Source organism: Ctenopharyngodon idella, chromosome 15 (assembly GCF_019924925.1).
Source record: "Ctenopharyngodon idella isolate HZGC_01 chromosome 15, HZGC01, whole genome shotgun sequence".
NCBI classification, from domain to species: Eukaryota; Metazoa; Chordata; class Actinopteri; order Cypriniformes; family Xenocyprididae; genus Ctenopharyngodon; species Ctenopharyngodon idella.
The window spans coordinates 14,465,419-14,492,682 of NC_067234.1; the positions used below are offsets into that span (position 1 = coordinate 14,465,419).

At 38.0% G+C, this 27,264-nt stretch overlaps 2 protein-coding genes across 2 annotated transcripts; both read left to right on the forward strand.

Moving 5' to 3' along the window:
- The first annotated feature begins 1,454 nt into the window (after window positions 1–1,454).
- On the forward strand, window positions 1,455–6,208 carry LOC127495705 (von Willebrand factor D and EGF domain-containing protein-like). Its single transcript, XM_051862692.1, has 3 exons — window positions 1,455–1,898; window positions 4,447–4,637; window positions 4,741–6,208. The coding sequence occupies exons 1-3, from the start codon at window positions 1,820–1,822 to the stop codon at window positions 5,014–5,016; spliced, it is 546 nt and encodes a 181-aa protein (XP_051718652.1). The 5' UTR covers window positions 1,455–1,819; the 3' UTR covers window positions 5,017–6,208.
- Window positions 5,028–27,224, forward strand: LOC127495683 (von Willebrand factor D and EGF domain-containing protein-like). The gene is given in 30 exon segments (XM_051862636.1): window positions 5,028–5,215; window positions 7,225–7,457; window positions 7,539–7,628; window positions 7,737–7,866; window positions 8,028–8,248; window positions 9,653–9,726; window positions 10,232–10,508; window positions 10,665–10,861; window positions 11,731–12,611; window positions 14,050–14,186; window positions 14,273–14,419; window positions 14,529–14,633; window positions 16,558–16,672; window positions 17,040–17,290; window positions 18,024–18,243; window positions 18,386–18,523; window positions 19,505–19,597; window positions 19,691–19,834; window positions 19,966–20,007; window positions 20,010–20,336; window positions 22,090–22,185; window positions 22,309–22,404; window positions 22,552–22,647; window positions 22,729–22,824; window positions 23,217–23,312; window positions 23,408–23,503; window positions 23,630–23,725; window positions 24,285–24,380; window positions 26,937–27,034; window positions 27,155–27,224. Coding segments are annotated over 30 exon segments (4,761 nt in total). The 5' UTR covers window positions 5,028–5,151; the 3' UTR covers window positions 27,164–27,224.
- Window positions 27,225–27,264: the final 40 nt, after the last annotated feature.

Genomic DNA, 27,264 nt, shown 5'->3' on the forward strand with positions numbered 1-27,264 from the left:
ACAGCATACAGGTTTATAATAACTTGAAAGTGAATAAAATAATGTCAGAATTCTCATTTTTGGGTGAACTATCCCTTTAAAGCACCTTAGTTCAATTTTATACATTCACAGCTTTTAGACCTTGTGATATTTTGATTGCTAATCACACCTTTAGATCATGAAAAAGTCTTGCCACTGATGATTGTTTAACAATCTGCTTTTCTCATTAGTTGTCACAGCTGTTACACTGCATTAACCCCTTTTATCCAAATCAAAGTAAAAACACTGGGAATATGTTGTGGTTTCATTCTGCCTAATGAGTATCATTCAGTAAAAATATACAGTGTAGAGGAAGAATTGAATTATTTCATACAGAGTGTCAACACCCCTCAAGAAACAGATGGTGTTATATCCGTGCTCAATCTTCATCCCGTGAATGTTATTCACATCTTCTTTGAGAAGGAGTGGCACGCCCTTGATAAAAACAGTTTAACAGATGGCCTCTGGTTATGCGATTCCTTCACAAAGTCTCGCAGGCATCACACAACAGATTTTGTTTAACTTTCTCGGAGCAGAACTTTGGCTGATTATTGTAATGTTGATATAAGCAGCCCAGCAATGGACAGTTAGTGAAGAATAATTCTTGTTAATGCTCAGTAAGGTCAGTGTTAAATTAGAAAGCTGTTGCTCTTTAGCAAAGCCATATATTGTGGATTTTGGTATCTTGCCACAAGTCTAATTAATCCAACTAACAACAGGTAGGCCTATTACATGAACTTCTAACTTAAATTTTAAAGGGCTGGCTTACTATCGCGATTAAAGTTACTACTGTAGGTGGATGATGGACATTCTCTTTTCATTACGCCACATACTGATAAGAGATGAAAGGCACAAAGAAGATCAAAAACAGCCATGTTTCTTGAAAAGATGTAGCCTAAGATTAACATCTGGTTCTCTATTCAGACTGGAAAGAAGATACACTTTGCATATCACAGGACAATAAAATTAATTCTTATTGGATATTTCTTCATCTGTGGGCACTTCTGACCCTGTGGACATTTTGAAAACACAATTTTCATGCTTAGTGACAAACAAAAGTCACAAACATTTGCACTAGCCTATATGTCTCAAATTGTGTATATGTTTAGCATTTTGTGGTGAAAATTACATTTTAAACATTTTTATAAATGTCTTGCTACATATAATTTCATAGCCTAAGTCTCGTTTTAATTTATATTTTGCAGTTTTTATAAAATGACTGCTTGATTGAAAATGAAGAAAATGTACGCAGGCTATTCGTGATAAATAAATATCAAGTACAAATACTTATTTGATTTTTCTTTATTTTCATAACATACTCTTCCTCACTGACAAGCAGCCTACACTCCCTTTGGTAAATAAGTAGCCTACACTAACTTTTGGGGAAAAAAAATTGTTGGTCTTTGTGGTGGAAATGACGCCACCACCGTGGGACGTTGTTTACAAATGTGAATAAAGACATTCATCATGGTCATTTCAACGTACTATCGTGAACACACCCTTTTTATTAGTAGATTTAACTGAAAAAGTTGTGGTTAAAATATGTAGAGGATGTGTGTAATATTAAACAAGCACTGGAGAATGGGACAGTTAGCTCGAGATGCTCCAGCGGGAGGAGGTGTGTGTGGTCTGGACAGCAGCCCACGAAACACTCGCTGTTCGCCTCAAAGACCGCTGAAGACATTTCAAATATTTCTTTGCCAGCTTTCATTACGGGACTTATCGGGCGGGATATTAATCTGTATTGCGTTATTGGTGTGGACACGCTCTTAAGGGTTTCTAAAGAGCATTAGAGACGGAAATGCATTTAAACATCTGTGTGGAGTGTTGCCTTGCTATTATATTTATTATTTTAAACATCACTGTCAGTTGTCAAAAAGGTAAGTCGATCGATAAACATTCTATCTTGGACTGCGAGGCTACAGACGTTTGGGCAACAGGCTGATTTATTTTTTTAGAGAAGTTTGAGTGATAATTCATTATTAATAATTATATAAAATAAATATAAGTGTATTAATTACCCTGTATGATGTGTGATCGCCACACTTAAAGGTGCCCTCAGTATTTTTTTTATTTTTTTTTATAATTAAAAAGTTTTACTCTTAAAGAAATTAACAGTAATTTTGAGAAATAGCAATAAAGTAAATTCCCACGAGATGAAGACTAGAAAAGGCTGTTATATCCTACATGGAGCGGGTCGCCTTCTCAAGGACGCCTTGTTGACATCACATGACCTGACGCGACATGCAATGCAGTTTCTACTACTACTGTCAATGATACTACTGTTTACTTTATGTGGCGTTTTCACAGTGAATTGTGAATATATCTTGAGAATCAGAATTTGTTCCTTTCATTAAGCATGCGGTGCAGTCAAAATCCATCTTGGATATTCGAGCAGCTTGCCATCTTGCCTCTGTGCCTGTCTTTTCATGTACCTTCCCACTGCCAGCAAAAGATTGGTGAAGATATATTTCAGGACAGGCAGCAAAGGATATCTCAGATCTCACTGAGCTGAAGCCATCGAGAGCTTCAATTGCTCTCAAATTATTATCAGAGACATGTTTTCATTCCTTTGCATGTCAAAAGATGATTTCATAAGGAAAGGGGTGCTTGCTTTAAAATTTTGTGAAGTTCTTAGAAAAGAGCTACTTTAAATATTCGCAAATGCCACTTGGTTTGATGTTTTGTATTTCATGAAATTAAATTTCATAAATTATTTAGGGGTTCTTATATAATTGGAATCCTTGGCTCAGGACAAAATGCATGCCTCGGATTTGCTCGTCATTCTGGCAAAAATATCAGGTATTTTGGATTTTTTTTAAAAACCTACTTTTGTGAATTAGTCTTAGGTTTTTGGCCTGATCAGAACCAGTGCAGCAAGATTCTCTGGAGTCTGATTGTCATATTTCTAAAAAAAAAAAAAAAATTAAATTTCAATTCACGGTCCGCCAAAATGTTCAAAGTGGGTGGAGCCACTTTTACTAAAATGGCTATAACTTGTAAACAGAATAAGATATTTTCACCAAACTTAACACCCCTATGTAAGAGCACATTCTGTGGTCGCGTGAAAAAGGACGGCACTTCGTGGTGCTATAACAGGGGAAAAAAACATGAAAATGGCTATAACTACTTCACCGTTAGTCCGATCGACTTGAAAATTGGCATGCAGTGTCTTTGTTTGAGATTCCATGACTGTCTATGAGGACATTGACATATCTCAAAAAAATGTCCGCCATCGCCCAATGAATTTTGAGCAGCTATCATACTAGGTTAACGGACTCCAATCGGAATGAAAATCACTGGGCCCTAGAGGCCTGTGAGAAGTTCAATAGAAATCAGCCACCGGGGGGCGCCTTCGCATTTATTACGTGCGTAAAAAATTGTGTATTGCGTGAGTTTTCGCACACACCCACAACATTCGTACCACATGGTACGGATACTCCTCATTCTAAGCAACTTTACCTCTAGGACCGCTGCTATCCATCGAAGCGTTTGTTAAATATTGATGATTATTTCAAAAACCAACTTCGATAACTGTTAAAAAGCTTTAAATATCATATATTTCTTATGGTAAATTGCCTGTATTGGCTGTAAATGGTCTTTTCCATCAGGTTACAGGCTTGCTAAATAAAACAATACCGTTTTACCCATGTGCTTAAAAGCCTTAAAGCACTTGAACCCCGATAATTGCTGCTCTCAGCTATATTTCCATTTAATATTTAAAAAAAAAAAAAAGAAGAAGAAGTTAATTAATACGTTTATTCAGAAAAGATGCATTAAATTCATCAAAAGTGACAGACAATTATAATGTTACAAAAGATTTTGTGGTATCTGTCAAGAGTTAGTAAACAACAATAAAGCACACGAGACAGGAGTAGCGAACTTCATCCAATTTGTATACTCTTCACTTCTGTTCTCCTCACACATTTCGACATTACACAAAGTTCAGACTTCTTTTTCAAAATAGTAGTCACAATACAATTCACGCATGAACACAACAGATTTATTTTTAAAATAAATGCTGTTCTTTTTAACTTTCTATTCCTCAAAGAATCCTGAAAAAATATCACTGATTCCACAAAACCATTAAACAGCACAACTGTTTTCAGCATTGATAATAAGAAATGTTCCTTGAGCACCAAATCAGTCACAGGAATAAATTACATTTTTTAAATATATAGAATAAAATGTTTTTTTTTTTTTTTTTTTAAATCGTAATGTTTCACAATTTTACTGTTTTTACTGTAAGAGACTTACTTCAAAGTCATTTAAAATAAAATTATACCGACCCCAAACTTGAATAGTAGTGTAAATAACAGAAGATCTGATTAAATTTCATACTTTCATACTCAGTGTGGTGGTATTGCATTCCTCTATGTTGTACGTTTTTGATCAAAACTCAGTGTGTGTTTGTGTGTATTATTATAGTGGAGCCCCCTGAATGCAGCCGTGGGGGTTATACTGTTCTTCAGAGCCCGTACCGAAGCACCAGGTTCAGCTCACAGCAGCTGCTCCAGTCTGCCCTGCAGGAGCTCATTTGTGATCATTCACTCTCTCCCGGATGGTATCAGTTCCAGATCTTTGATAAGCCGGCCCGTATGCCCACCAAATGTGTGGAGGTACAGTACAGTACAGTACATCTGTGTAATCGGTCCAGCCTGCTGAACAATGTCTCCTTTATGTTACAACATAATGACCCATGTTTCTAAATAACCCCTACAGGTGAATCAGTGTGGAACACAAGCCCCAGTGTGGCTCTCCTTGGCCGAGGGAGAGACTCTCCCACGCCCTCTAGAGGTGAAGCAGATGACGGCCTGCGCTACCTGGCAGTTCCTCGGCAGCGGCAGTAAAGACTGCTGTCTTTTTCGCCTGCCTGTCACCGTACGCAATTGCGGGGAATTTTATGTGTACTTGCTCCAACCAACGCAAGGATGCATGGGATATTGCGCTGAAGGCAAGTCAATGAACCTCACTGAGCAGGCCTATTTTAAATGTTAGTATGATTATCCTTTGGTTCTGCATCATGCATCCCAAAGGCTGTAAAAAATCAGACAGAAATCATCCTTTTCAAAGTAAAAAGCATAAAGGAGTTCAAAAAGAGAGTCATCATTACATTTTATTATATTCGCAGAGATGTCAGAATCCAATCAAACCAGCTGTGATGGGAGACAAAGGAATAGTGATGGAACCTGCAATGGTAAGTAGTTCAGACTTGTCCACCAATATTATAAAACTGCATCTTTGAAACTAAATAATCTAAATAAAATAATTTAACATATTTATTTTTAATCACTCTTTCTCACCAAATGATTTTCCAGAGCTTGCAAAACCAATGCTTGTGAAATATAGTAAAATGAACTGCTGCATATTATCTGAAAGGTTTCCCAGAGTTCTTTGTCATGCAGGCACCAGAACAGTTTAGAGCTGGCAATCATATGGGACGTCCCTGCCCCCATGTTATCCTGCTAATGAATCTAGCAGCAGTTCATGTATTTTTGTTGTTTTTGTGTTTTAACTGTGGCATGGAGCGTCATCTTGGCAGCTGTTAACAAGTGATCCTTCTCCTGGTCTTAGGCACCCAAACTTTTCCTTCAAGTGGAATCCTTCAACACACTTACTTTAGAAGTGTCCCCTTCATCAGGCATCATAAAGCATGTCTTGGAAGTGAAAGAGACATGATGATTAAGAGTTTGGCCTGAAATCTGGGTCTTGGGTCATTCATTCCTTTGGACTTCATGTTTTAAAGCTGAAGCAGCAGCAAACATTCTTAATTTCAGACAAAATGGCATTTTGCGTTTTGATGTGAATAACTACAGACGTACAGCAGGGTCACCAAATCCGACTGGGCAGCATTAGAGGTTGCTGGAATCTGTTACCCCCTCTGTTTCACACAAAATGGCTTTAATATTTTCCAAATTCACTATGGTGATGCCTAAACTGCTCTGTTTCACACTTTAGAAAGCATGCAGAAAGCGGGTCACCAAATTCAACAAGGCAGCATTAGAGATTACTGAAATCTGTTACCCTCTGGCTTTAACGACTTTTATGTTCTCCGAATATTTATAAATACAAATATATGTTTAGATATTCTAAGTATATGGTTTGAAGTATACATTATTTGTATATTTATACACTGCCCAGCCCAAAAAAAAGGTGCTGTTTGGATTTTAATAGGCAAATGATTAGATCATTATTGCAGTGATTATTATGTCTAGTATGTTATATGTTTGGCAACAGTTCTTCTAACCCTAATTGATGGAGTGTGTAGCTTTTCATTGGTCCTTGGTTATGATTTGACTTTAACTTGAACTTTTGTTAGTGTGTAATGTTTCTGTTTGAGCATGAGCAACATCTGCAAAGTTACGACGCTCAAAGTTCAATGCAAAGAGAGATATTTTCTTTTACAGAAATTGCTTTTTAAGGACTACAACAAACAGCTGGTAGGGACTACAATGAGCTTCTTCCCAGGTTAGTGACGTCACAAACCCCTAAATTTAAATAAACAAATTTGACAAGCTATAATAAATGATCTGTGGGGTATTTTGAGCTGAAACTTCACAGACACATTCTGGGGACACCAGAGACTTATATTACACCTTGTAAAAGGGGCATTATGGGTCTCCTTTAAACAACAGCTGAGCCCAGACCTTAAATTCATTTAAAGTCTTTGGGATGTGCTGGAGTAGACTTTGAAGAGTGCTCGACTCTTGCATTGTCAATACAAGATCTTGACCAAAAATTGATGCACCTCTTTATGGAAATAACATTACAACATATAGTTGCATCAAGTGGTGCATACATTTTTGGTCTTGTATTGACAATGCAAGAGTCGAGCACTCACCTCTAGCACATCCCAAAGACTTTAAATTAAATTAAGGTCTGGACTCAGAGGTGCCAATTCATGTGTGATTCTTCATGCTCCTCCAAACCATTCTTTCATAATTTGAGCCTAAAGAATCTTGGCTTTGTCATCCTGGAATATGGCCATGATACATCTTAATACATGGTTGTTTAAGTAATGAAAAGCTACACACTCCATCAATTAGGGTTAGAAGAACTGTTGCGAAACATAAAATGCTAGAAACATAATACGCACTGCAAAAACGATCCAGTCATAGACTCTTAAGTATTTGCCTATTTGAATCCAAACGGCTACTTTTTTTTGGCCGGGCAGTGTATATGCAGTATTTCTAATTTATCCCTCAGATCTACAGCCGCCCTCTTCTTCAGTACCACTGATTGTTGCTGAGCTCTCTGACAGCAGCGTGTACCTGAAGTGTACGTTTGATGACAGTAGTGGGAACAGCTCTCTGGGATATGTAGTGACATGGTGGCGACTCTCACCCGAGGGCAACAGAGAAGAGCTCAGGAAAGACACTACAATAGAGACTTTTACTCTCATCGAGCTGGATGGGATCAACCTGCGACTCGGAGACAGGGTAGCCAGCCACTTTATATTCAGTATTCACATTAATTCAAATTCACCTTTATGAATATTAACCTACATATCTATATCTCAGATCCATTGCAGTTGCACTAGTTTTTTTCTGGAGTCTCCCAATATACAAAGTCTTCCTGTGGAGAGTGAAGAGTTTTATGCAGGGATCGAAGTATGTCTCGTTCATAATTCTCATTCAGTGAAATGCAGTTTTTTGAGCAGGTATTAGTAAAGAGATGTTTTCTGTGAGACTTATTATATTTTTATGCATATTTTCCAGATGAAACCACAAGCTGTGTCTATTTCAGAAGATGGGAGAGAGTATAAACTGACAGTGGAGAGCACCGTACCTTTACCATGTTCCTCAGAGAGATGCACTTTGCCTTTGCATCTTGCTACTAGTAGTCAAGGTGGAGTCAAAAATTAAAACAAAACAAATTGTATAAAGAAAGTGATTATAGAAGAAGTGATTATATGACTTCATTTTGGGTGAACTAACCCCTTAACTGTAAAAAGCAGCTGCACCATGTCACCCGTAACTGAAAATTGTACTTAAAAGATTTGTCTCCAGTGGCAGATGAGAAGGACCTGGGTGTTGATTTGGTCCTATCCTCCTGTGAGGTTGAGCTGTTTCAAACCCCTTGTCATAATGGATTCTGTAGCCAAGCATCTGTGCACTACAGCGCAGTGACTGATATATGGAAAGATGGAGACAGAAGCACAGAAATACACATCAAACCTATAATCAGCACCAACTTCCTGTGGAATGGGTACACTCCTCAAAGTGTGCAGGTGGGCCTTCATTGATTATATATGCAGTATATTATATACTGTATATTATATATGGTTTAGGTATATATATATATATATATATATATATATACACCTAGTTATAATTAATAATTGTCCTGACACTTTGTAAACATATTCATATGTAGTATGTATATAGTCAAATGCCTTGTTAGGGCCCGAGCACTGATGGTGTGAGGACCCTATTGTAATTGCTCAGTCAATTATTCTTCTTCTCTGAAATGAATCACATTTTTGAGGGCCTAAACATGCTCGAAAACTCACGAAACTTTGCACACGCGTCAGAAATTGTGAAAATTTACGTCTGATATGGGTTTTGGAATTGGGTGTGGCAAAATGGCTCAATAGCGCCACCTACAAAATTTCAATAAAGCGTCCTTCATGCTACATTTCAAGTACAGGTATGAAATTCGGTAGACTCAAGTAACAGCCCAATACCTACAAAAAAGTCCCCGGGTGCAAAATCTGTAAACCCAACAGGAAGTGAGATATTTTGAGTTTTCTCTGCAAACTTTTTGCAATTTTTGCCATTTCCAGGCATTGTATTTTAACAAACTCCTCCTAAAGCTTTAATCAGATCAACATCATATTTGGTCAGTCTAATCTTAAGGCGATGTTAAATTGAGAAGATCTTGAGTTTTCGTTGAAGGGCGTGTCCGTGGCGGCCCGACAAAGTCTGATGTTTTGCCATGAAAGAGGAAGTTGCTGTAACTCAGGCATACAATGTCCGATCTGCCCCAAACTTCACATGTGTGATAAGAGTCCTGGCCTAAAGACATATATATGCCAATATTCAGTTAGTCATAGTGCCACCTGCTGGCAACAGGAAATGGCATGCTTTGCACTGTAATTCACTCCCAGAAACACATTTGTATATGCCATGAAGTACCAAATATGCTAGAAACACGTTAAATCATGCAACACTTGGCTAAGTGCTAAAGTATGCAATTAACGCCACTTAACAGGAAGTTGTTGTAACTCAGGCATACAATGTCCGATCTGCTCCAAACTTCACATGTTTGATAATAGTCCTGGCCTGAAGACATCTATATGGCAATATTCAGTTACAGTCACGCTCCACCTGTTGGCAGCAGGAAGTGTGGCACGTAGAAATGACTTCAGTTGTCCTGTATTTACTCGCTTACATGCATGTCGCCCACTGTTCACTGTTTTCCTAAGGCCACTGGGTGGCGGTGCCCCTGGGTGCGAGGGCCCTTTCATCGCTGCTTGCAGCTTTAATTGTTTTTGTAATCTTGTAAATGCATCTTTAGAAAGCTAGGTAAAACATTTATAAATAATAATAATAAATAATACTATACTATAAATTATATATTTATACAGCATAATTTATGTATCCATGTGTGTACATATACTTGTTCTTCCCAGATTCTTGTGAAGGATATTCCCTCTGCTCACTGTTACTCTTTTACAGACCCTCACATCATTACATTTGATGGCAGGTAAAAACTCTACACTCAAACTATAGTCTAATAATAAAAGTTGATGTATTAAAGAGGACCTATTATATATATATATATATAGTCCACTTCAAAGGGAGTTCTTCTATTTATCAGTAAGCATTGTTTCTGTACTGTATTGAAAGTTTAAAGTTATGTTAAGGGTCGTGACATTTCCGAAACACGCTCTAAGCAGTTTACCAATCACAACACACAGCCGACCAATCAGTGCGCACTGCGCTTTTCAGAAGGAGGGGCTTTTCTAAACAGCGTTACTGACAGACTGGGAAGAGAGGTGCTGCAACAATGTAAAATGTGAAAAATAATGTGGTTTTTGAACTTTCATGCATTAAAACCTATTCTAGTAGACTTTAAAAACAAAATCAAGACTTTGTAAAAGGGCATAATAGGTCCTCTTTAAAAACACTTTTTAATGTGGAATCACCGAATGAATTTATAAATGCAAATGCAGTGAGAATTGAATTTAATATTGTTTGTTTGTTCACAGGAGGTATGATAACTACCAGATAGGCACCTTTGTACTGTACAGGAGCACTGCTCGGCCGTTTGAGGTGCATGTGCGACAGTGGGAATGCGCCGGCATGACCACCCATCCCACCTCGTGTGTCTGTGGCTTTGCAGCCATGGACGGTAGTTATGTGGTCACTTATGACATGTGTAATGGGCTGGTGGGAGAGACAAAACCACGTCTCTCTGTGAAGAACGGAGATCTGTTAAAGAGTGGCATCCGTGTAATTGAGTCCTACCAGGGCCGCAAAGTCACTGTGAGTAATATTAGGTGCATATTAGTATGCATTTTTGATTATTTCTTGCAAATTTTGATAAGCATGATGGCTAGAATATGTTCAAGATAATAGAGTTGCATTATACCCACAGTTTAGTCCATATAAACTCATAAATATAAGCCTTTTTTTGTCCAGATTATGTTCTTGTATGGGGCATTTGTGCGTGCGGATGTGGCTGACTGGGGAATGAGTCTGACTGTAAGGGCCCCGGGCTCTGATCAAGGCCACACTGAAGGCCTGTGTGGAACCTTTGATGGACAGCCAATGAATGACTACCACAAAGAGGGTGGAGAGACTGTGGAGGATAGCACCTCTTTTATCAACGCATGGAGGTGAGACTCACCCTCTTGAATTAGTTCAATATGCAAGCACAGTAAACCTTACAAGAATCGAAAATGGGCTACTTTCAAATATACTGGAGTGAGTCTGTAGACGTATCTCGAGCTGTTGCGATCTTTCTTGGCACTCTGTGGAGCTTCAGTTCAAGCAACGCGCACGTGAACTGATAATCTCTTCCTCTTTGCTAGTTACAACATAACATAAACATGAATGAACATCCAAAAGTATGTTGATAGATAGAGTACAACTTACCAAAATCTGCATCAAGTCACATGTGATCGATCGATTTTCAACTGCGGAAGGGCGTTAATAAAACAGCTTGTAAAAATGCCACATTTACCTTCATGTTTACCTCAGAAAAGCCGTTTAATGTCCAAAAACACATTAGTCAGCTACAAAAAATGAACTTTTTGTAGGACAGTTTTGCTAAACGTGCACTATAGGCTATTGCATATTCATTGTATTTGTACTTAACATATGCTTCAATATTGAATGTATAAATCTGTTTTATGACAGCCACCATTTAAATGTTTAGGCCTATATAAAAAATAAGTAGAAACATAATTATGTCATTAAAAATGTATTATAACATTATTATAAAAACTTCCTTGTGTGTAATTTATATGTAAGTAGCTTACAAATCAACTAATTTTAACCTTTTGTCTTTCAATCTGTCAATCTTTTGTAAAAATGCAAGTCTTTAATGCTACTTTTGATCAATTTAAGGTGTCCTTGCTGAAAAAAAGTATTTATTTCTTTCAAAAAAAATAAAATAAAATTACTGACCCCATACCTTTTGAACAGTAGTGTATATCCAGTATATCCCTCCTCAATATGGATCATTATGCTTCCTTAAAACCAGGTTGGCACCCAGTACCAGCTTGTTTGACAAGATCCTCATCTATGAAAGCAACTCCAGTCTCCGCGAGTACTGCCATTGTCAACAAGAGAAACACCAGTCAACCAGTGGAGCATCGCCCCAGTCTACCGTTTCCTCCAGGTGTTCTTCCTCTACCCGTGTCCAATCTCCCTCCATCATCCCTACTTTGGATGTAACAGCTGAGTACATCAGGTCTATGCAACTTCATAGAGAGACGTCCAGGCCCACCCAACACCTTCCAGCTCAGGGAAGCAGAACAAATGCTCAGAGATCCCAAATTCAGAGACGCGTTATGAATCCCCAAAGATCCCAGAGTCAAAGACGTATTCTAAACCCACAGAGATCCCAAACTCAGAGACGTGTCACAAACCGAAGCAGACGTCAAGATGGATATTACCACTCCAGATCATCTCCACACCAGTCAGACCTGAAGGAGTCAACATATAATTTCCCAGAGGACCATTCTTCATCGAATTCACCTGAACCGCTAGTACCATCCTGGCCTACTGAGTCAGGCCTGACGGAATCCGAGGTCTGGCGGCTCTGCGAGGGAACCCTGAGGAACTCCACAGTGGGATTGGGTTGTGGGCGTCTCCTGGGCGAGATGCTGGAGCAGGCATTGAAAATGTGTGTGATAGACCAACAACTAAAGGACGATCAGGCCTGGATAGGAGCCACTGTGCCCCTCCTGGAGAATGAGTGTGAGAGGAGGGTGGTAGAGGATGTTGGCAGGAGAAAGGAGAACCAGGATGTTCTGGCTTCCCTCAGATGCCCAGGCCTGTGTAGCGGGAATGGACAGTGCACAGAGTGGGGCTGCTCGTGCTTCCCTGGATTTGGCTCATATGATTGCAGCCAGGTGTCTGGTGGGTGTATGTATATTTGGGTAGTTTATATAACTGTTTACATGTTCTGCACTAGGATATGCTATACTCAATCTTAAATTAGTTTAAACAGCGTTTTGCTTTAATAAATATCATGAATGCAGGTTTTATGAGTTCATATTAAAGGAATAGTTCACTTTCACATAAAAATTTGCTGATAATTTACTCACCCCCATGTCATCCAAGACGTCCATGTCCTTCTTTCTTAAGTCGAAAAGAAATTAAGGTTTTTAATGAAAACATTCCAGGATTATTCTCCTTATAGTGGACCTCAATGGTGAAGTCCACTATAAGGATCGCATCACAAGTGCTTCCACCAGAACGCGATTCCGTATTCTTCAAAAAGCTTACGCTAAATGTCCACGCCTTACTTATTCAACTTACGGAAAAAACGGAACTGGCGCCGCATTCGTTCCGTAAGTTGAATAAGTAAGGCGTAGGACATTCAGTGTAAGCTTTTTGAAGAATACGGAATCGTGTTCTGGTGGAAGCACTTGTGATGCAATCATTTGTGCCTATAAAGCATATACATTTTGATTTTTTTTTAGAAAATGACCGATCGTTTCGCTAGATAAGACCCTTATTCCTCGTCTGGTATCATTTAAAGCCCTTTGAAGCTGCACTGAAACTGTCATTTTGACCTTCAACCGTCTGGAGGCCATTGAAGTCCACTGTAAGGAGAATAATCCTGGAATGTTTTCATCAAAAACCTTAATTTCTTTTTGACTGAAGAAAGAAGGACATGGACATCTTGGATGACATGGGGATGAGTAAATTATCAGGAATTTTTTATTGAAAGTGGACTAATGCTTTAAGAGGCTGCATGCAATATTTGTACTTTAAAAAAAAATAGTATTATTTATGTACTTTTATAGTATTTGTTAGTATTTTTAATTAGCTTTTATTTTTTTATTTAATTTTAATTTTAGTTTAGTTTGTAGTAATTTTATTAAGTGCTTTTGTCATTTTATATATATATTTCTAATTTTGTTAGTTTTTTGTGTTTAAGTTTTTTTTTCATGTAATATTTACATTTTATTTTATCTCAGGTTTTTTTTCAATCAACGATTATTATTTAGGTAAATATCACAAGATATTTATTTAAAGTGAACTAGTGAACTATAGGGATGTCAAAAAGGTTGGCAAAAAATGTGACCAGTTACAACCCCTAAAATATACACTCTTTATACATTCATGTAAATTGCTTCCTTAAATCATGATTTTTTTTTAAATTCATGGATATGTTATGCATCAATTACTTATTCTAAGGAATAAAACTGATCTCAAGTGGAGAGGACAAACAAAAATTTCGAAATGTTTATCTCTACGTGGCCTAAATGGAAATGTAGTATGTTGATCCAGAAGACTTTGGTGTGCATTTCATTTGTTTTTAGCCAGTTAATCTGTTTTCCTGATGCAGACGAGACTCCAGAGATCACAGAACTGGAGAACGGAGGACTGTGTGATATCCGTTATGGCGTCTGTTCCTCTGTTAGGGTTCTTGGTCAAGGCTTTAAAAAGTCCTACAAGCTCAAGTGTGAAGTTGTGAAGGAAAAGGTGACAGCACATTGCCACTCAAGCATTAAATCGAGCCTGAAGATAAATGATTATTAACCTGAATACATATTGTTCTGTCTACATAGATAGTAAATGGTGAATGGTCTTTGGATGATGCTCGGCTGGTGCCCGCCTCCTTCCAGAATTCATCCTCATTAGAGTGCCAGCTCCCTGTGGACGACCCACAATCCTCCACCACTGCACACCAACCAGTCTTGCGCTGGCAAATCAAAGTAGTTTGACACTCATTACTGTGTGATTGAGCTGTAAACTATTATGTAAAACTAGTGTATTAAAACGTATTGAATATGACATTTATTTGTTTGTTTATCTGTCTTCTAGGTGTCTAATGATGGACACAGCTTCAGCAATGCGAAGATACTGACTCTTTTTGACGGCACATGTCAGATTTGTACAGTCAGCACCTCAGTGGTCTGCACCCTAAAGGTATGTGCCATCCATTCTCATTCAGTTCTGTTTTGGTTTGGATGCAATACTCTCCTGATACAAAGCATCCCATTATATGGCCAGGTCCTATTAATCACAAATGACTGCCAAATTCAGAGATATTTAATTAATAAAGTCCATCTAGGTGTCAAGAACAAGATCAATAAGTTGATAAGACAAAAAAAAAAAAAACACACTCAAACAAAGTCTAAAGTCTGTATCTGCTGTTTTTCCCATGTAGCCGTTCTAAAGTTTGGGGTCAGCACCAGTTTTTTTATGAAATGTATCCTTTTAATCAGTGGGACACATTAAATTGTAAAGTGACAAAAAAAAATTAAAGTGACAGTAACGACATTTACAAAAATAGTTACAAAAGATTTCTATTTCAAATAAATGCTGTTCTTTAGAACTTTCTATTCATCAAAGAATCCTGAACAAAAAGTTTCCAAAACAAATATTAAGCAGCACAACTGTTTTCAAAATTGATAACAATAAGAAATGTTTCTTGAGCAGCAAATCATCATATTAGAATGATTTCTGAAGGATCATGTGACACTGAAGACTGGAGTAATGATGCTGAAAATTCAGCTTTGCATCACAGGAATAAATTACATTTTAACATATATTAAAACGGAAAACTTATTTTAAACTGCAATAATATTTCACAATAAATAAATACTTCTTTCAAAAACTTTAAAATATCCGACGACCCCAGTTTTTTAATGGTAGAGTACATTACTGTAAACCATTTCTCAAAAAGAAAACACATATGTTCCACCATGATCTGTTTGTAATTTGTTTAAATGGTGTTCCTTTAAACTTCTTTTTGATCAGTCGACCCAGACTCAGTGCACGTTTTATCTTGAAGTGTTTACATATACTGTTCATCATTTATCATTATGTGTACTTAGACTTTTTGAATACAGGAAACTATTTCACATTCAGCCTTGTAATTATGTACAGCAAAATAATTTCAGGTCAAGATCAGTCAAACAAAGCTAGCGTTGTTCAGTTCTCTAAACCCGGGGCTTTCTCACACTCTACAGTTAAATTCAGCAAGAAACGTTTGTGATAAGCATGTGTAATGATGTTAAAAGCTCAGGGAAGAAGGAGGCAGGAACCGGCGAATGTTCAGCATTACTTTAATAATAATATTTTGGAAGCTTGTTTCTGTCACTTAATAAAAAATAAAAAAGGTAATTGCGACTTTTTATCTTACAGTTCTGACTTTTTTTCTCAGAATTGCGAGTTATAATGTCAGAATTGTAAGATATAAACACAACTGTGAAAAATAAAGTCAAAATTGCAAGTTATAATGTCAGAATTGCGAGATATAAACTCACAATTGCGCATGATAAACTCTCAATTCTGACTTTTTTCTCGCAATTGTGAGATATAACATCTCAATTGCGAGTTATAAAGTCCAATTCTGAGTTAAAAAACAGACTTAACTCACAATTCTGACTTTATAACTCGCAATTGCGAGTTTATATCATGCAATTCTGAGAAAAAAAGTCAGAATTACCTTTTTTATTTTATTTTATTTTTTATTCAGTGGTGGAAACAAGCTTCCATATAATAAAAACATAAACAACAAAAACAAAAGTAAAGCGGCGGCCCATCTTGGACGACTGCCGCATAAACTAAAACAAAACAACAACATAAAGTCATAGGTCTGGTCCTCTCTCGTCTTCCACTGTCGTCACTCCTCCTTTTATTCTTCCGGAGCTCCTCTGTGGGACTCGAGGCCGGTGTGGCGCGTCCCCGGCCTCGCTCCGTTCCCACGGCTCTCGGCCTCGCCCTGCTTGCCACAGCATGCAAGAGGTTTATTTAAACAACCACAAAAACCTAATGATATTAGTACAGATTGCTTTGTTTGTGTAATGTACAGTTTTAAAAAAGTTTTCCCTAAATATCCCCTCAGGACAGAACATGTAACATTGACGGACTGTGTTATGAGGAGGGGAATCACAGCTTGAGCAGCCCGTGTCTGACATGCAGACCGGATCTTTCCAAGTATGGCTGGTCTATTGCTGAGAGTATGTTCATATCAGTCTTTAATTCTTATTTCCTTTATTTCCTAAAGCTGGAGAACTTACTAGTTCTGCTATTGAAATGACTTCCTTGTTGACTCTGAGTCATGGTTGGCCACATTTTTCCATAAAGATGCATGTTGGTCCTGTTTGATTTTTTAAAAGCTGTTTTATAGCTTAACATGTTATTTTCACTCTCCTGCAACAGTTATATATCACACTTACATAGAAGTTCACAATAAATTATGAAAATACAGTTTTGTCATGTTGAGTTATATATTGTTATATACAGTATGTATTTTCCAATGTACATAATGTTGACTAGTGTTCCTGTGTCATAGTCCTTGTTCTGATGTTCTGTGTGTGTTCATAGAAAATGAGGCACCGGTGTTTCACGCGGGTCAGCTCAGTCTGAAGACATTCTATGGAGAGAATTTCGTCTATCAGTTCTCAGCCACTGATCCAGAGGGCTCTGCAGTTCTCTTCACGCTCAAGTCAGGGCCCAGAGATGCTGTTCTTTCTCCAGCTGGCCTGCTCATCTGGAAAGCTCTGTCCACCACACCAATGACCTTTGAACTGGCTGTAACAGATGACTGTAATGCAGAGACACGTGCAGCAGTGAAGGTGAGCTCTAGAAACCATCTGGTAAAATGTTGCTTCTACAAAAATTTGCACCTGAAATCTTGCACATCTTTCTGAATGCCGTAGACTGCTGGAAGTATAATTTTGTGTCTCCATTGTTGTCCACAGGGGGGCGCCAAATGGCTTCCAAAAACATTCTGAATCATTAGATCATTTTAACTCAGTTTTATAATATATTGCCAAAAAAAAATAATTTAATAATTATTATATATAAATGACAATATATGAAATGAATACTTTTATTCAGCAAGGATACATTGATCAAAACTGACAGTAAAGACATTTATAATGTCACAAAAGGATATTGTAATTTTGTTTTTTCTATTTCAAATATATGCTTTCTATTCATCAAAGAATCCTGACAAAAATGTATCACAGTTTCCATAAAAATTATTAAGCAGCATAACTGTTTTCAACATTGATAATAAGAAGAAGTGTTTCTTGAGCAGTAAATCCGGATAATAGAATGATTTCTGAAGGATCATGTGACACTGAAGACTGGCATAATGATCACAGGAATAGATTACATTTTAAAACATATTCAAATAGAAAGCAGTTATCTTAAATTGTAATAATATTTCACAGTACAACTGTTTTACTGTATTTTTGATCAAATAAATGCAGCTTTAATTAAAAAAAACTTCAAAACTTTCCATCCCCAAACTTTAGAACAGTATGTGTTTATATATATATGGTTGCATATTCTATTTCCCAGGTGTCAGTTCACCCTTGTGACTGTCAGAATGGAGCTTCCTGTATGACTAACATTAACTTCCCCCCGGGATCTGGTGAATACCTGTGTGTTTGTCCTGCTGGTCTGGAGGGGGACAGGTGTGAAGTCGATGTCGACGACTGCAGGTCAAACCCATGCCTCTCGGGCACATGTGTGGATGGACTAAACTCCTTTACCTGCCACTGTCCGGAGGGCTTCACAGGTCAGTTCACTCATAGCTACTTGATCACCTGAAAGAATACTGTAGAAACAATCTATTTGTGTAGAAGTGGATCTGATATAATATCGGTGTAGTTGTTACTTGTTGATCACGTTTGAGAGTCTCCTGCTGCTGTGCTCAACAGGTGTAATCTGCGATGAGGACATTGATGAATGTTCATCAGCTCCATGTTACCCAGGTGTTTCCTGCAGAAATACAATGGGCTCATTTGTGTGTGGACCCTGTCCTGAATACCTCACTGGAGATGGGACGACCTGCAACCGTACGCCCATATCTCATACTTACTTTTAGGTTTATGAACAAATAGTCAGGCAGAGAATGTTTTTACATTATGAGGAAATATTACCAAAACAGTTTTTTCCCCTTTGGAATAGAATGAATAGTAACGTGAAATATAATCAGTATAATTAAATTGTGTCAATTTTGACTTTACTTGATTTTAACCCTTTCTCAAACACCATCCATTTTGTAACTGCTGAAAGTAACGATAACCTGATATTGCACCAAAACTAGTAGTCTACTCCTGTTTAAACATTTCTTGTGTACAATAATAGTGTTGACATTAAAATGTCATGCTTTGCATGTTATTCTTGGGGCTGTCCAGTAATATTAACCATGTAAATTAAGTTGTAAACATTATATAATTGAGTTTATACCCATGAGTTTACTGATTCAAAAGAATTGGTACTATGGAAGCCCATTTCCACCACATAAGAAAGAGAAGTCATGCTTTGGTAAATTATGACAGAGAAAGTCATAATTATGACAGAAATTCTGAATTATTAGACACCATGTCATAATTGAGATAAGTCAAAATTATGACAAAACAATGATAACAAAAAGTCAAAATTTGGATATAAAAATCATGACATAAAAATATGATATAATGAAAATTACAGTCAGAATTATAACAAAAAGTAATCTGTTAACAAAAAGTAGAAATTATAAGATAAAGTCATAATTATCACAAAAAAAGTTGAAAATGATATTAAAATTCATCATGACAAAAGTTGAAATTATGACAAAAACAACTATAACAAAGTCAAAATGATGATATAAAAAGTAATAGCTATGACAAAAAAGTCTAAATAATGACAATTATAGTAATAATTATGACAAGTTAGTTATGACAAAAAGTCGAAATGATGAGAAGTCATAATTATGATATAATTCAAAATAATGACAAATACAGTCATAATTAAATTTCAACTTTTTATTTATTTGTTTTTTTTTTTGTTTTTAGAAAAGACAGTGGATAAAACTGATGAAGACAGTCATGAAATTACCTCAAAAAGTGAGATTAACCTCGGCTCCTTCAAACCTAAGCTTGTTCCAGGTGGGAATAATAAATAATTACACTGTTTTTCACCTGTAATATGTATCAGTTGTGAGAATGTGATGACTGTGTATATGTATGTACCCTCTAAAGGGCAGAGCCCGTGTTCCAGTCGGCCCTGTTATCCTGGAGTCCAGTGCTTTGAGAGCACATACACGTCTGCTGGTTATGTATGTGGTCCGTGTCCCCCTGGACTCAACGGCAATGGACAAACATGCACGTCAAGGACAGCAAACAGTCAGTTGCTTTTCTTTATATGAACATTATTATTATGAGCAACATTATTTCAGAGGAACCAGAATACACAGCTTTTGTGTTTTTGTAGATTCTTCTTCAGGCTCGACCTTCTAACCCTTATTATCTTGCAGGGCAGATAATATTGAGGGAGGGTGACAAACTCTCTGATGTCACTTCTCTTTGGCCGCGCCTTCTTCTACAAGGAAGTCAGCGGAACCTTCTATTGAAGCTGAGAAATCTCCTCTTAGCAGCAAGAGGACCTCGTCTGTTGATAGGAAGACCACCACACACACCCTAGACTGGACCAACACGAAAGCAAAAGGCAGCTCAACCAGAGAGCAGCTGAATGAAGAAGAATTTAACCCTGAACACGCTGAGGACAACAGAACCTGTGCGGACTCCCCCTGTTTTTCTGGAGTAGCATGTGAAGCCACATCCTCTGGTTCCTTCAGATGTGGAAGCTGCCCACACGGCTATAGAGGAAATGGAATTACCTGCAAACGTGAGCTATTTATCCTGATAAATGAGGAATAACAAAATAAAACATTGTTTGTTATAGTAGTTGACACTCATGAGAAAAGCAAGAAATTTTGAGTCACATTTTACACCAAAATCAAAATAAAAAATTATAATAATAAAGCGGGAAAAGGCAAAAACAGTAATATACAAGTAAAACATTTTTATATATATATATATATATATATATATAGATAGATAGATATATATATAGATATATATAGATATAGATATATACAGTATCTCACAGAAGTAAGTACACCCCTCACATTTTTGTAAATATTATATTATATCTTTTCATGCGACAACACTGAAGAAATGACAGTGTAAATTTGCTGTCCCCTCACAATAACTCAACACACAGCCATTAATGTCTAAACCGCTGGCCACAAAAGTGAGTACACTCCTAAGTGAAAATGTCCAAATTGGGCCCAAGGTGTCAATATTTTGTGTGGCCACCATTATTTTCCAGCACTGCCTTAACTCTCTTGGGCATGGAGTTCACCAGAGCTTCACAGGTTGCCACTGGAGTCCTCTTCCACTCCTCCATGACAACATCACGGAGCTGGTGGATGTTAGAGACCATGAGCTCCTCCACCTTCCGTTTGAGGATGGCCCACAGATGCTCAATAGGGTTTAGGTACCCTCAGCTTCTTTAGCAAGGCAGCAGTCGTCTTGGAGGTGTGTTTGGGGTCGTTCTCATGTTGGAATACTGCCCTGTGGCCCAGTCTCCGAAGGGAGGGGATCATGCTCTGTTGGCATTCATGGTTCCCTCAATGAACTGTAGCTCCCCAGTGCCGGCAGCACTCATGCAGCCCCAGACCATGACACTCCCACCACCATGCTTGACTGTAGGCAAGACACACTTGTCTTTGTACTCCTCACCCGGTTGCCGCCACACACGCTTGACACCATCTGAACCAAATAAGTTTATCTTGGTCTCATCAAACCACAGGACATGGTTCCAGTAATCCATGTCCTTAGTCTGCTTGTCTTCAGCAAACTGTTTGCAGGCTTTCTTATGCATCATCTTTAGAAGAGGCTTCCTTCTGGGACGACAGCCATGCAGACCAATTTGATGCAGTGTGCGGTGTAAACCGCTGTATTGTCTTGGCCACCGTGCTGCAGCTCAGTTTCAGGGTCTTGGCAATCTTCTTATAGCCTACGCCATCTTTATGTAGAGCAACAATTCTTTTTTTCAGATCCTCAGAGAGTTCTTTGCCATGAGGTGCCATGTTGAACTTCCAGTGACCAGTATGAGAGAGTGAGAGCGATAACACCAAATTTAACACACCTGCTCCCCATTCACACCTGAGACCTTGTAACACTAACGAGTCACATGACACTGGGGAGAGAAAATGGCTAATTGGGCCCAATTTGGACATTTTCACTTAGGGGTGTACTCGCTTTTGTGGCCAGCAGTTTAGACATTAATGGATGTGTGTTGAGTTATTTTGAGGGGACAGCAAATTTACACTGTTATACAAGCTGTACACTCAATACTTTACATTGTAGCAAAGTGTCATTTCTTCAGTGTTGTCACATGAAAAGATATAATAAAATATTTACAAAAATGTGAGGGGTGTACTCACTTCTGTGAGATACTGTATGTATGTATATATTGTGAGGTTCACCTTTGAATACTATTGATAGAATGTTTCTAAAACAGTTGTTAACATAATTTAAACATTGCCTCTGTGTGTGTGTGTGTGTGTGTGCGTGCGCGTGTGTGTGCGCAGCCATGTGTCGTTACCCTTGTGGTCAGAATATGGAGTGCTCACAGCCCAACACTTGTACCTGTAAAGAGGGTTACACTGGATACAACTGCCACATTGGTCAGTCCCAGCCTAAGACATTCATTTAGCTTGAAAGACATAAAAAAAATTGATTACTCATTTTAATTCTGATGTCTTTATGACTAATTTCAAACTCACACCAGATATATCTTGTCCCGTCAGCTGTTTGTCGACCAGACTGCAAGAACAAAGGGAAGTGTGTGAAGCCCAATGTGTGTGAATGTCCCGCAGGGTACAACGGCCCCACCTGTGAGGAAGGTAAACTCTATCTTTAGTGTCTTACTCCATTCTAACCGTTACAAATCCATGAACGTTTAACCATTTTGCTATATGACTCCAGATAATATGCATTGAGGGTTTCAGAGGATATTATGTAAATTTACTCATTTTTATCTTGCCTCTCAGCCAGCTGTGATCCGCCTTGTCAACATGGTGGCCGCTGTTTGTCCAGAAATCACTGCACTTGTCCATATGGCTACGTGGGACCAAGATGTGAAACTAGTGAGCAGACCATTTCCAAGTGATTTTAAAATACAAAGAAATTAGTTCATAATGATTGTGTCATTGCCTTTGTGTTTTCAGTGGTGTGTAACAGACATTGTGAAAACGGTGGAGAGTGTGTGTCGCCTGATGTCTGTGAGTGTAAACCTGGCTGGTACGGACCAACATGTAACTCAGGTGGGCTTTCATCCTTAAAGTCAGCTTGAAACAGAAGTTGCGATAGTCTTTTCTTCCCTGTTGTGACACATATCCGAGTGAAACGGGTTCTCAAACAAGAAAAAATGCAGGAAGGGACTTGATTTTGTCCGTCGGGAATTAATTGGATTGTTGGATGGATGTGCCATTGGTCGATCTCATGTGAGTGACAGGTTGTCCCGCCCTCGCACCAGTAAACACATCATAAAAGAAGAGAAGAGCTGTCGCCGGAAGAGGGAGAGGAAGTCACTTTGATTAAAGATTATAAGGGCACATTAATTAAAAAATTGTAAATTTTGATTTCATGGTGACTTTAAATATTCATCATAAATGTCTATTTAATAAATACATTTCCTACCTGTTTTAATTCCCAGCCGACTGTAAACCTGTGTGTTTAAATGGAGGGACTTGTATCAAACCAAACATCTGCGCTTGTCCTAGTGGCTTCTATGGTTCACAGTGCCAGATAGGTACAACCGTTTCATAGCAAATCTTTATTTCATGTAAACAATGCTGCACAATTAATAAATGGTCTTAACTGTAATTATTAATGTCATTTTTGTAGCTCTGTGTAATCCTCCATGTAAAAACAGAGGCCAGTGCATGAGAAACAACGTGTGCTCCTGTCCTGAAGGATACACTGGGAAGAGATGCCAGAAAAGTGAGTGTTCATTGGTATTATTTTCTCCAAAATATAGATTGTTTTATTTCTGTTGTTGTGATTTATTTCTACATCCAGCATGCATTCTAGCATATTATATGTTTGGACTATATGCGCTGTGTTTAGGTGTGTGTGACCCCATGTGCATGAACAACGGAAAATGTGTCGGTCCAAACACCTGTTCCTGTCCATCTGGATGGAGAGGAGGGATTTGCAACATCCGTAAGAGATTTGCGACTTAATGTCTTCAAGGCTGCATTTATTTGATCAAAATACAGTAAAAACGGTTATATTGTGAAAAAATATTGTGTAAAATAAAATAACTTTTCTATTTTAATACATATTAAAACATTTTCAGCATCATTACTAAGTCTTCAGTGTCACATGATCCTTCAGAAATGATTCTAAAACACATTTATAACATTTTAAAAACATTTCTTATTATCAGTTTTGAAAACATTTGTGCTGCTTAATATTTTGTGAACTGTTTTTTCAGGATTATCTGATGGATGAAAATTCAAAAGAACAGCATTTATTTGAAATAGAAATCTTTTGTAACATTATAAATGTCTTTACTGTCACTTTTGATCCATTTAATGCATCCTCGCTGAATAATAGTATTACTTTCTTTTCAAAAGATAAAAAATTAATTAAAAAAGAAGTTCTTACTGACCCCAAACTTTATGTACTACGTAAATGTTTCTGTTGGTACACATTTTAATCTTTGTCTTGAAATATCAAATACATGCAATATAACATATAGTCTTGTCTGTATGTGTAGCGGCATGCTTACAGAAATGTAAAAATGGTGGTGAGTGTGTGGGGCCGAACACCTGCCACTGTCCAGCTGGATGGGAGGGTCTGCAGTGCCAAACTCGTAAGTCCTGATGAATCCTAAATGCTCTTAAAGGGGTCCTATTATGCTTTTTTTTTTTACATTTTTAACTTTTTAGTGTGTAATGTTGTTTTGTTAACATGAAAACTGCAGTTACAGAGCACAAAGTCCACTCTATATATCAGTAAACACAGTTTGTGAACTCTCTGAAACGCCTCGATTGTAGTCTTGAACTTTCTTCTGGGAATGTTCAAGTCACAAATAATTTAAATGAGGAAAATACATATTATCAGTGTATTTTCTGGAATCTCTGTGTGAAAGGGGCTTTAGTAGTACAAACCCGATTCCAATTGTCGCATCTTCCTCTTTATGATGTGACAAATGTTTTCTATGGGTGAAAGATCTGGACTGCAGGCTGGCCATTTCAGTACCCGGATCCTTCTTCTACGCAGCCATGATGTTGTAATTGATGCAGTATGTGGTCTGTCATTGTCATGTTGGAAAATGCAAGGTCTTCCCTAAAAGAGACGACGTCTGGATGGGAGCATATGTTGTTCTAGAACTTGGATATACCTTTCAGCATTGATGGTGCCTTTCCAGATGTGTAAGCTGCCCATGCCACACGCACTCATGCAACCCCATACCATCAGAGATGCAGGCTTCTGAACTGAGCGCTGATAACAACTTGGGTTGTCCTTGTCCTCTTTAGTCCGGATGACATGGCGTCCCAGTTTTCCAAAAAGAACTTCAAATTTTGATTCGTCTGACCACAGAACACTTTTCCACTTTGCCACAGTCCATTTTAAATGAGCCTTGGCCCAGAGAAAACGCCTGCGCTTCTGGATCATGTTTAGATATGGCTTCTTTTTTGACCTATAGAGTTTTAGCCGGCAACGGCGAATGGCACGGTGGATTGTGTTCAGCGACAGTGTTTTCTGGAAGTATTCCTGAGCCCATGTTGTGATTTCCATTACAGTAGCATTCCTGTATGTGATGCAGTGCCGTCTAAGGGCCCGAAGATCACGGGCATCCAGTATGGTTTTCCAGCCTTGACCCTTACACACAGAGATTGTTCCAGATTCTCTGAATCTTTGGATGATATTATGCACTGTAGATGATGATAACTTCAAACTCTTTGCAATTTTTCTCTGAGAAACTCCTTTCTGATATTGCTCCACTATTTTTCGCTGCAGCATTGGGGGAATTGGTGATCCTCTGCTTATCTTGACTTCTGAGAGACACTGCCACTCTGAGAGGCTCTTTTTATACCCAATCATGTTGCCAATTGACCTAATAAGTTGCAAATTGGTCCTCCAGCTGTTCCTTATATGTACATTTAACTTTTCCGGCCTCTTATTGCTACCTGTCCCAACTTTTTTGGAACGTGTAGCTCTCATGAAATCCAAAATGAGCCAATATTTGGCATGACATTTCAAAATGTCTCACTTTCAACATTTGATATGTTATCTATATTCTATTGTGAATAAAATATAAGTTTATGAGATTTGTAAATTATTGCATTCCTTTTTTATTCACAGTTTGTACAGTGTCCCAACTTTTTTGGAATCGGGTTTGTATATTGAAACTCACAGTTATGATAAGGGGCATTACATTTCCAAAACGCGCTCAAAGCGGTTGACCGCTCACAACACACTGGTCCAGCCGACCAATCAGAGCACACTACGCTTTTCAGAAGGAGGGGCAACGTTACTGTCAGACTGGGAAGAGAGGTGCTGCGACAATGTAAAATATCAATAAAATATGCAAACAATGTAAAATATCAGCACGGCTGTGATTCGGCCGTAGGTAATCACAGTGTGCTGTTATACAGCCATATCGCACGGCTACCAGTGTGATATTGCGTTTATACAACAGTTTGATGGCACAAGTGTTTAAATAAATAAGAATAACAATGGAGTGTCTTTAAAACCCTCTTTTGTGGAGAACTACTTCCTTCCGCCACAGATTCAAATCTCAAGTTGACAGTTTAACAGTTGAGCCCAAGCCTCTGTTACTAATTCTGAAACGTCAGTTCAGAACTTGTAATGAAGGAACGTCAAGTTGCTTCATTGAAGCTTTTTGTATTATGTAGAGTCGAGTATTATTGTATTATGAGAGAGTGATTATCTACATAAAAGCCAGCGGCAAATACCCGAATGACTGGCCAAGATTCAGCTGTTCTCTGCGGGTACATGAGCACTGAACGGCTGCTGACGGCCTGGAGCTCGCATCTGTGAAAGTGTCCAAATAAATAGTAAAATAGGCGCAATGCTTATATACTAGTCACATATTTAAGGTCTAAAGAACTACATTCTCACCTGAAAAAGTCTTTAAACTACATTTCATGACAACAACAGTAGTATTTATAAAAAATATGGTAGATTTGCTGGACCGCCATTACAGTCGACACAAGCGGAGTGATACAAACGGTGAAACGGTACCAGTATCGCACGTCTCTCAGCCAATCAGATTCAAGAACCAGAAAGAACTGTTGTATGTATGTATGTGTGTGTGTGTGTGTATATATATATATATATATATATATATTTAGTAATTACAAATATTTTTTTATTTTATCTTTAATTTCTCCCCTAACAGCAATCTGTCAACAAATGTGCCTCAATGGGGGGAGATGTGTTTTCCCAAATTTCTGCCACTGTCGTCAAGGTTACACTGGACCTTCCTGTGGTACTAAAGTAGGCATTTCACAAACTCATTACCATCACTGATTTCATCTTTAAAATGATCTTTGTAATAACATTTTTGACTTCATTTATGGACAAGAGATTAACTGACTGCGAACTTTGTATTTACAGACAAGGTGATGAAGATGTGACATTGAAGACAACATTCTGTTTCTCTGTAATAAATAAATGGTGTGTGTGTTGGTGTGGGTGTGTAAGCATCAGTGCCCTACAAGTGAAGC